Consider the following 11,242-nt stretch of genomic DNA (forward strand, 5'->3'; position numbering starts at 1 on the left):
AGTCAGCTCAGATAGCCAGGAAACATAATGCTGGAGTATCTGGTGGGTGGTTTTCATTAAAACAGGCCAGTAAAGCAAGTCTCTGGAGGAAGTACAGGTGGGAGAAGTGGGTTAGGAATCCTTTGGAAGATGGTAATGAAGGCCACACCAGGTGCCTGGGGCAGGCTGGGGGCCTTTAAAAGGTCCCCAGGAGTAGCAGATGTGAACCTGTGCTCAGCCGAATCTCCCAGGGTCTGGCTTGCGCCTCTGGTAAGTAGTGAGGGATTCATCCTCCTGGGATCTGCTGGGCCCTTTTCTACTCCTTGAACTGTCTTAAGCCGCTAGGCCAAGCTCCTCTCCTGTTCTTGGGTAACCAGAGAAGTAACATAAGCTTTGTGACAATTAAGAAAATGTCACACTAATTGCTGCTTAAGAAATTCAATCTCCCACACCAATGCTGCTGCTGCTGCTAAGTCACTTCAGTTGTGTCCAACTCTGTGTGACCTCATAGACGGAAGCCCACCAGGCTCCCCTGTCCCTGGGATTCTCCAGGCAAGAACGCTGGAGTGGGTTGCCATTTCCTTCTCCAATGTGTGAAAGTGAAAAGTGAAAGTGAAGTCACTCAGTCGTGTCCGACCCTTAGCGACCCCATGGACTACAGCCTACCAGGCTCCTCCATCCATGGGATTTTCTAGGCAATAGTACTGGAGTGGCTTGCCATTGCCTTCTCCGCACACCAATGCTAGGTCCAACTAATTTCTTAGTTTTCAGTTTGATTCCCTAGTAAGAGAAATTTTGTCATTGAGGGGAGATATGTAGAGCTACAGCATTTTGTAGCCTCCTCCAAATCTTTCTTCTGCCTTTTCAGTCCTACCAGCAAGCTTTCTCAAACTTTCCTTTTAGGTTTACAGAAGCTGGTCTATTAAACATTGTATTTTATACTCTGTCGCCTCCACGCCTCTCTATCATGATTGCCATCTGGAAACTATACTTCCTATATATAGTCATGAGCTTAAAAGATGAGGGACATGCCTACAAAGAGAACCAGAGACACGTGTCAGGGTTGGGAAGTCCTCAGAGCCCTTCCAGATCAATAGCCCCCAAACAGAGGCATGGAGGTCCAGAGAAGGCAGATTTCCCAGAGATGAGCTTGGCCAGTGAATGGCAAGGTTGAATCTAGAACTTATGCCTGTGCTTTCTTAACCATTGCTCTTTCCTCTGGACCAGGGTGCATGCATGCTTGCACACTAAGTCGCTTTAGTCATGTCCTACTCTTTGTGACCCTATGGACCAAAGCCTGCCAGGCTCTTCTGTCCATGGGATTCTCCAGGCAAGAATACTGGAGTGGGTTGCCATGACCTCCTCCAGGGGATCTTCCCAACCCAGGGATTGTACCCTCGTCTCTTATGTCTCCTGCATTGGCAGGCAGGTTCTTTGGACCAGGGTGTCTCTTGGTAAAATATCTTCCTATAGGCCCTTACCTCCAGCGATCTATTTGACCTTCAATTCCCCAGTTCTCTGTGGAGGGCCAGAATCACTATCCCCCAAACGCATTAAATGACTTGTGTTTATATCTCATGGTAAGTCAGGGGTAGAGCCAGGATTAGAACTGAGCTCCCACAACAGGTGTACTCCAGCCCCATCACTCATACACCGTGGCATTCTGTCTTCCCTCTAAGAATCTGCTCCTGATCTCTTCCTCATGCCTTTCCACCTTCACCCACATCATCACCACTTCCGAAAGTAGATGGTTGGCATTGCCAACCCATCGGCCAAGATCTCATGCCTTGATCTAATGAAATATCTGGACCATCTTTTCATCCTCAGCTCAGCACCCCATCTTATTTCCTGTTAAGACTAAGAAATCCATCATATATGCAGTTGGGTCCGGCGTCCATGGGAAGATGGAGGAAGATTAGAAATCAGAGCATCAGAGACAAAGGGAGAAAGAAAGAGAGAGATTGCAATGAGTGTGTGTGAATCAACTCACTAGTCAACTTGAAGCTATTAATTACTTATCCTTTGCTAGAGGAGAAAACACTCTTTAGGAGTCAGAGGGAGAGGAGATGGAGGGAGCTGCTCTCATAGTGTCCTTACCTGGGTTTCTTCCAGGCTCACCTGTTCCTGCAGCCATGTCTTCCCAACAGCAGCAGCAGCAGCAGCAGTGCCTGCCCCAGACGATCCAACAGCAGCAGGTGAAGCAGCCCTGTCAGCCGCCCCCTGTCAAATGTCAAGAGACGTGTGCACCTAAAACCAAGGATCCATGTGCTCCCCAGGCCAAGAAGCAGTGTCCACCCAAGGGCACAGCCATCCCAGCCCAGCAGAAGTGCCCTGCACCTCAGCAAGCCCCCAAGAGTAAATAGAAGTAAGGATGGACTGAGAAATACCTGCCTGCCATCCAGGCTACCAGATGCGGCCTTCTCTTCCTCCCGTTTCTCCTCTGATCCTCAGCTCCAGGATTTGCCCTCCTCTCCCACCTCCTCCTACTCAGGGCCCAAGGAAGCACTGTCAGGATTTCTTCCCACAGAACCCCTTGTCTCACACATCCCCTTGCTCCCAGTATTCTTCTTTTCCCCACTCTGACTCTCTCCTAGATGAACATGAGTGAGTTCCCAGCCTCTCCAGCTTCCAGTTTGACTACAGCTATGGCCCCATCCATGTCCTAAAGCAAGAAATATATCTGGGCTCATGGGGACACCGGAGGCTGATGCATAGCTTCTGTCTCATTCCCTTTCCCAATCCCCCATCCCTGAGCTTCCCTCCTATTTCTTCCTCTAATAAATCTGCGCGTCATATCATTGCCTGTGTCCTGGCCCCAGTCTGTGATGCGGAGGCAATATCGGGGGAAGTGAGTATGTGAGTACACATGTTCTTACCAATACATCCTTAGGGGGCATGGGTATAGCTGCTGTTTAGTAACTAATGATGAGGGATGTCACATGCTGACACATCTCTGGTAAAGGACAGGGAGAGAAATTCCAGAACTAGTTGACAGGAGTCTGGGAAACTCTTGCAAGCCAATTAAATCTAAGAAAGGACAAAGAGTAGAAAAGTTTGGAAACCCCCAGCCTACTAGATGAATATCTTTTTTGCCTATTGGAAGTTATTCTGAAAAAGCAGAAGGGACATACATAAATGACATGAGCATTACCAACCACTTCTACGAACATGTGTGAATGAATTTTTTCATGTATTTATTTACAGTCCACTCATTTATTCATTAAACCCCACTCACTTGCTTATTTACTCACCCATTGAATATCTAGCAGATTCCAGCATGAAAATATTTTCCTCTCTGCCATGCTGCTTTTCCAGAGTTCTCCTGAGAGTATTTCCTGAGTTTCAGTCTATTTTCTCATGTAGGGGAAAAGCTATCCCAGGGATAGCCAAGTATAGAGTTCGTGCAGTTTTACAATTGATTTTGTCAATTAGTCCAATTTTATGCAGCTTGTGAAAGAAGTCTTGATTTTACAGCTGGATTCCTAACTCTGGTCTGAGACTGGCTGCCTACATTAGAAAGAAGTAGCAAAACTTCCCGATATAAAAAGAGATGAGAGACTTGGAAGGAGAGACCTTGTGTGGGTGGGAGATGCTAAACACAGTCAGATTTTCCTGCTTGGAGTTTTACTCTTCCTTTGGGATTTGCTCACTGAATTCCAGTTGGGCAACAGCAATCATAAATTGCTTCTTCATTTAACACACTGGCCTGAAAAGGAATAATATTATCTTCTCCATTTCCCCTTCAAATTACCATCTATGGCTAATATTTCAAAATAGTCATTACTTAAAACTTAGTGGGTACAGGCATTAACCAGGAAAGTCATAATGTTCTAAAAAGCAGTTAAGATTCAGAGGTGAATGCTTCTAAGCCAAATAATTGTTTGACAACCCTTCTGAACCCTGGTCCTTGCATCTTTTATTAACTCCTCTGTTGGGTAGAAAGGCTGGTATATCTTAGCAGATCCCTTCCCTCCACCAAAGCTCCAGCCAGATTCTCAGTCACACAGACATGGCTTTCCATATCTACCAGGAAGGCCCTGGCAAGTCCTTCCACTCAGATTTTTGGGTTCCAGAGATGACAGACTTCCTTAGATTTCCATTAAGAGCAGTGACTGAAACAATGAGTTCTGCTGTAGCCTGAATCCCCAGTCATTATCTCAGTAAGGGGGAGCAACATCCACGCCTTGGACACCAGTGGCCAAGGACAAAGTCTTAGCTCTCTGTGAATATGAAGGACCCATCTCCTCCATAAGGAAACATGTTTTTAATTTAATGCCACCAAGTAGAGATTCACAAAGTAGCAATGTCTTAGATATGAAAATCTCATTCATATATGTGGTGGAAGAAAGGTTATTTGTTCATTCCTGGCTTCCCTTCACATCAGTTCAGTCACTCAGTCACGTCTGACTCTTTGCAACCCTTTGGACTGCAGCATGCTAGGCTTTCCAGTCCATCACCAAATCCCAGAACTTGCTCGAACTCATGTCCATTGATCAGTGATGCCATCCAACCACCTCAACCTCTGTCATCCCTTCTCCTTCTGTCTTCAATCTTTCCCAGCATCAAGGTCTTTTCCAATGAGTCAGTTCTTCACATCAGGTGGCCAAATGATCGGAGCTTCAACTTTAGCATCAGTCCTTCCAATGAATATTCAGGACTGATATCCTTTAAGATTGACTGGTTTGATCTCCTTGCTGTCCAAGGAATGCTCAAGAGTCTTCTCCAACACCACAGTTCAAAAGCATCAATTATTTGGTGCTCAGCTTTCTTTATCGTCCAACTCTCACATCCATGCATGACTGCTGGAAAAACCATAGCTTTGACTATATGGGCCTTTGTCAGTAAAGTAATGTCTCTGCTTTTTAATATACTGTCTAGGTTGGTCATAGTTTTTCTTCCAAGGAGCAAGTGTCTTTTAACTTCATGGCTGAAGTCACCACCTGCAGTGATTTTGGAGCCCAAGAAAATAAAATCTCTCACTGTTTCCATTGTTTCCCCATCTATTTGCCATGAAGTGATGGGACCAGATGCCATGATCTTCATTTTTTGAATGTTGAGTTTTAAGTCAACTTTTCCACTCTACTCTTTCACTTTCATCAAGAGGCTCTTTAGTTCCTTTTTGCTTTCTGCCATAAGGGTGGTGTCATCTGCATATCTGAGGTTATTGATATTTCTCCCGGCAATCTTGATTCCAACTTGTGCTTCATCCAGCCCAGCATTTCACTTGATGTACTCTGCACAGAAGTTAAATAAGCAGGGTGACAATATACAGCCTTGACGTACTCCTTTCCCATTTTGAACCAGTCCATTTTTCCATGTCCATTTCTAACTGTTGCTTCTTGACTGGCATATAGATTTTTCACGAAGGCAGGTAAGGTGGTCTGGTGTTCCCATCTCTTGAAGAGTTTTCCACAGTTTCTTGTGATCCACAGTTTCAACATTGCCAATGAAGCAGAAGTAGATGTTTTTCTGAAATTCTCTTGCTTTTTCTATGATCCCCTTCACATAAAGTAACATAATGTCAGAACACAAAGGGACATTATGCATCATTTGGTTCAACACCAGGGACCAAAGAGAAAATGTAAAAGCTCTCCTGTAATTCCTATATACTCTGAAATATAAAAATTACTGGGCTACTCTAAAACTCCGCTACAAGACTCAGAATATACCACAATGCTACAACATGAGGTAATCACTTTTTTTCCAAATACATCATTCAGCTATGATGCCTCTGTTTTTTGGTTTACACTACTCCTTCTGCCTAGAATACCAGCTCTTCACTTTGCCCTGTAGGAGATCCTTTGGTCTTAAAAGTCTGGTTCAGGTTTTTCCATGGAACCTCACTCAACATCTAGAAAGAACTGAAACCTCCCACAAGCTCTCATGACACTTAGATTTCTATTATTAAGTAATATAATTATTATAATTATTTTATGAATCATGCATATAATTGGTTTTTTTTTGCATTGTAGTTCACTTTTATGTGTTTCTTTCCCCTATTTCATTATGAAACCTTGAAGTCTAGGATCTTAACTATTCTTAATAATATTTCCCAATTGCACGGACTGACTTTTCCAAATAAAGTTAGAACTTCGATTCTGAGTGAAACGGGGTTGCTTGTGGCCAACCAGCAGTCTAATAAAGGCTAGAAGAAATTTATAAATATCTGAAGTTGGCTCGGGTCCCCAAAACTCCAGAGAGAAGAGAACTTAAGAGGTGAGCTGCACTTTGTAACCCTGGTATCATTTATGAATTTTGGGCAAAAGTAGAAGAATGAAAACCTGGACTTTCTACTATGGAAGACTCGCAGGGAGACAGAAACCAAAAGAGATGATAGATGCTTTGAGGGGCTTCAAGCAAGTGACTAATTTCCATATTGTGAAAATTTAGTGAATGAGGGAATGGACAGGTCAAGATACTAAAAACCTCAGCAGAAAGTTTCTGAAAAGAAGAGTAGAGTTTTCAATAGTTTTATAAGACAGTGATTGGAGTGTGTGAACTGCCAAGGAGAAGGGTTTTGGGGAATACACCAGACTGGAAGTTTAAAACTATAAGGCCAGGACAAACCAATTTGTTATGATAGAAAATAGAATAGTGGTCATCCTTGGAGAGACTACTGCCTGGAGAGGACACTGTGGAGCTTTCCTGGCTTCCAGAAGTGTTCTCCCTCCTGTGGGCGATGGTTATGTGGGTACATATGCATATGCAAAACTCATCAAGCTATACTGAAAATGTGTGCACTTTTCATTGTGTTAGTTTTTAACTTCAATGAAAATATGGACAAATATCTCATAATATATGTGTGTGTATCAAATCATATTGTACACCTTAAACATACAATATTATATATCATTTGTATCTCAATAAAGCTGGGGAGTAGGAAATAAACAAAAGGCATCAATTGCCTTAAATAAATTTAAAATAAATAATAATTTATATAATAAATAATTCATTGAAAGATATATGAAACCTCTATACTAAAAACATAAAACATTATTGAAACAAAAGAACTAAAAAATGAAGATACATGCCGTGTCATGTGCTGGAAGACTCTATTACTGCCTAACAGATTCATACAAACAATCATCTGACTCATTACAAAAAGTAAATAGCATTACAAAAATTAGAAGAGCATTTTTAAATAAATGGTGATGTGTCAAATGGATATTCATATGTCCATAACACCTTAACCCCACCTTACACATTCACAAAAATAATCCTTGATAAACTGTAGATCTGAATTTGAAAATTAAAAACATATGATTTGGGAAGAAAACATAGAAGAACTTAGTGTAAGCAAAAATTTCCTAAACAGCACAAAAGTGTCATCTCTTAAAAACTTAATTTGGTTACATTAAAACTAAGAACTTCAGTTCACCAAAATATACACAAAGACACAGACTTGGAAAACTGTATACACATATGTATAGACACAGATATGCATATTCATGTATATGTGTATGGGTGTTTGTATGCAATATAAAGTATAATTATGTTCACTTATATAAATATAAGATATAAAATAGATAAAGCATTGTATTCAGAATATATAAAGTACTCCTAGATCAATAAAAACTACTGTTTTTTAGGTAACCTACTAGAAAAATCGGCAAAGATTTGAACAGGTCATGAAAAAGAATGAGCAATAACTGTATAAAAAGATGCTGAACACTATCTCCGTTATCTACAAGGATATACAAATTATAATGAAAGGGTGGTACCACTACACAATCCAACATATTAGCTAAAATTAAAAACACAGACAATACTAGGTTCTCATAAGAAATGGATAAATCGGAACTCCCTGTTGATGGGAGCCTACATGGGACAGCCACTTTGAAAAACTATTGCACAGTACTTTCTAACATTGAACATACACATCTCATCCCGGCAAGTTCATTCTTTAGGGTATACACAACAGAAATGTATACATATGACACTAAAGCACATGTATGAAGATGCTCATAGCAGCAGAGCAAGTCCAAGCCAAAAATATTCTAAATACCCATTTAATCATACAGTGAGATGCTACAAAACAATGACATTAGACACATTATCCTACATAGTGTGGGCAAATCTCATAAACACAGTCTTGAGGGAAAGAATGCAGACATTAAAAGCACATATTGAATGATTCTATTTAGAGAGTCAGAATGACTAGCAGTTGAGAGGAAGGCTGTAGTAGGGGAAACTGGTCAAATTCTATGTCTTTATCTGGGTCCTAGGTAAACAGATGCAGCCACTTTGAAATTTCATTGAACTGTGTGCAGTTTCCTGTATGGGTCTTCCCTCGTGGCTCAGTGGTAAAGAATCTGCTTGCAATGCAGGAGATGCAGGTTTGATGCCTGGGTCAGGAAGATCTCCTGGAAGAGGAAATGGGAACCCACTCCAGTACTCTTGCCTGGAGAATCCCATGGACAAAAGAGCCTGGCAGGCTACAGTCCATGGAGTCACAAATTGCTGGACACAACTGAAGTGACTTAGCATACACACAGTTTCCAATAAAATATACTGCTTCCAATTTTTTAAAGGTTATGTTTCCAACTTTAATTTACTTGAAAAATGATGTTTTTTTTTTCAATGTTCCTGTGTGTACTTCACTAATTTCCTTTCCCATCATGTCTTCAAACCCCGTTCAAAATAAATCAATAAAATTAAAACAATATTTCTATTCTTCTGCAGAAAAGAAAGTGTACTTAAAACTCTAAATACTACAGAAACAAAAAAAGTGAAAGTGAAGTCGCTCAGTCGTGTCCAACTCTTTGCGATCCCATAGACTGTAGCCTACTAGGCTCCTCTGTCCATGGGATTTTCCAGGCAATAGTACTGGAGTGGCTTGCCATTTCCTTCTCCAGGGGATCTTCCCAACCCAGGGCTTGAACCTGGGTCTTCCACATTGTAGACAGACGCTTTACCATCAACAGAGGGAAGGCTCATTGCCATTTTCTCTTGCTATCCCTCTTCCCCCACTTGCTTGGAAAATTCTCTCCATCCCAAGGCAAAACAATGCCCTACCTGATCCATCTGCCCAACTGAGTGAACACAAACCTGGTCAGCTCTATTCTCTGCCACTGCCTCTTCCGGCCAAGAGACCCTTAGAGGCCAAGTGCCCAGGCATGGGTGTCTGCCTTGGAGCTGTTCTGACAGTTCCTTTGGAGAAAGGGGCATGGATTCTGTAGTCAGACTGAACAGCACTGAATCTCAGGATCTCTTGTTTCCTAGCTGTCCAACTGCATCCAGTCACTTAGATCCCAAGACTTAGTTTTCCTGTATGTGAAAAACTGTAATGGTTTAATAACAATTATTTGAAGAATTTTTGTGGTGATAATAGCTATAAATTGACTGCATATTGTATATACTCAATAAATGGTTGGTCTTACAACCATCTTTTACAACAGTGGATAGCTCCAAAACATTAGCCTAAGGACACCACTCTGCCTAGAGAATGGCCATACGGAAATCTCTTTTCTGGCTCAGGAATCTATGCTAATTGTAAATTGTCTCTTTCCCAGCGTGAAGAGCACTCAGGTCCAGGAAAGAAGGGACATGGGTCCTCATTCTGGCTCTGCTACTGAATAGACCTATGATTTTCAATAAGTCCCTTAACCTGGGTCCTTTGTCCATAAAATGAGAAGTTGGATTGGATGCTTTCTTTCTGCCCAACAATTAGGTGGATCCATGCTTTGGTGAGAGTTGGACTGTGAAGAAAGCTGATCGCTGAAGAATTGATGCTTTTGAACTGTGGTGCTGAAGAAGACTCTTGAGAGTTCCTTGGGATTGCAAGGAGATCCAACCAGTCCATTCTAAAGGAGATCAATCCTGGGTGTTCATTGGAAGGACTGATGCTAAAGCTGAAACTCCAACACTTTGGCCACCTCATGCGAAGAGTTGACTCACTGGAAAAGAGTCTGATGCTAGGAGGGATTGGGGGTAGGAGGAGACGGGGACGACAGAGAATGAGATGGCTGGATGGCATCACCGACTCGATGGACATGAGTTTGAGTGAACTCCGGGAGTTGGTGATGGACAGGGAGGCCTGGCATGCTGTGGTTCATGGGGTCACAAAGAGTTGGACACGACTAAGCGACTGAACTGAACTGAACTGATGCTTTGGGGTAGGACTTCCTCAATGGCTCACAGGTAAAGAATCCGCCTGCAACACAGGAGACGCAGGAAACTCAAATTCAATCCCTGGGTCGGGAAGATCCCCTGGAGAAGGAAATGGCATATTCTTGCCTGGAAAACCCCATGGATAATTGGGGTGAGGGGTACTTTGTACTTTATAAGTGCTATTCCCTACCCCGCCCACTCTATTCCCATAAGAGTGGATCTGCTGATCTAATATGTAAAGTCCACATGTTCTGGGCATGGGCAAAACCCAGAAAATGAGATAATAAACAAATGAAAGGAGGTCAGGGGACTTCCCTGGCAGTCCATGGTTAGGACTTCACCTTCCAATGCAGGGGGTGCAGGTTCAAACCTTGGTCTCATGGCCAAAAACAAACAAACAAACAAAAACTCCAAAAGCATGAAACAGAAGCAATATTGTAACAAATTCAATAACGACTTTTTTTTTTAAAAAAAAAGAAAGGATGTCAGATTTATGAACAATTTCAGATGAAAGTAAACCAGAAAATATTTTTTTAAAGCTACAACTGTGCATTTTAGGTTTTGAAAAACAAAGATTTATTTTGAATTGGCAGAGGAAGGAGGGAGGCAGAAAGCTATAATTTTTAGTACTTTGGGACTCCAAAGTTCATAATTTGGCCCTGCCAGAAGCTTCCTGGTGGTGGGAGGCATAAACCTCTGATCCACTGAAGGAAATAAGAATATGTCATCCCAGATATGCCTCTTTGACATAAAAACTTATTTCAAGCTGAAGGCAATTAAGAAACAGCAAACACAGAAAAATTCACACACACACCCCCGCCCCGCCCCTTTTGACCTAAATGCAGAATATAAATTCTAGTACTGGAGATAGACTCTCATCAGACCAGAGATGGCAGGAAAGGAATCTGCCAACCAATCTTCCTCCATTAGTTCCTGCCCATTTATTTACTTTCCCACAGTCTGCTGTCCTTGGAAACCTAAAACTGCTTTCCTTTGTCCTGTCATTTCTCTATAGAACATGTGCCTAGAACATGGGTCTTTGTTGAAGATGTTATACAAGCCACAGACCTGGGCCACAGCTTTGAGTTACTTTTTGCTTTAGAGTGAAGTGTGCTGCACGCATTAATAAACTGATTTTCTCTTGTTGATCTTT

The 11,242-nt window shown here is 42.0% G+C and overlaps 1 protein-coding gene across 1 annotated transcript; it reads left to right on the forward strand.

Annotated features, from left to right (window-relative positions):
• The first annotated feature begins 222 nt into the window (after positions 1–222).
• SPRR4 (small proline rich protein 4) lies at positions 223–2,727 on the forward strand. The gene is made up of 2 exons (XM_055402423.2): positions 223–249; positions 2,092–2,727. The coding sequence occupies exon 2, from the start codon at positions 2,112–2,114 to the stop codon at positions 2,340–2,342; it is 231 nt and encodes a 76-aa protein (XP_055258398.1). The 5' UTR covers positions 223–249; positions 2,092–2,111; the 3' UTR covers positions 2,343–2,727.
• Positions 2,728–11,242: the final 8,515 nt, after the last annotated feature.

This window comes from Moschus berezovskii, chromosome 4 (genome assembly GCF_049115385.1).
Source record: "Moschus berezovskii isolate FMDL1 chromosome 4, NW_MosBer_1.0, whole genome shotgun sequence".
Taxonomy (NCBI): Eukaryota; Metazoa; Chordata; class Mammalia; order Artiodactyla; family Moschidae; genus Moschus; species Moschus berezovskii.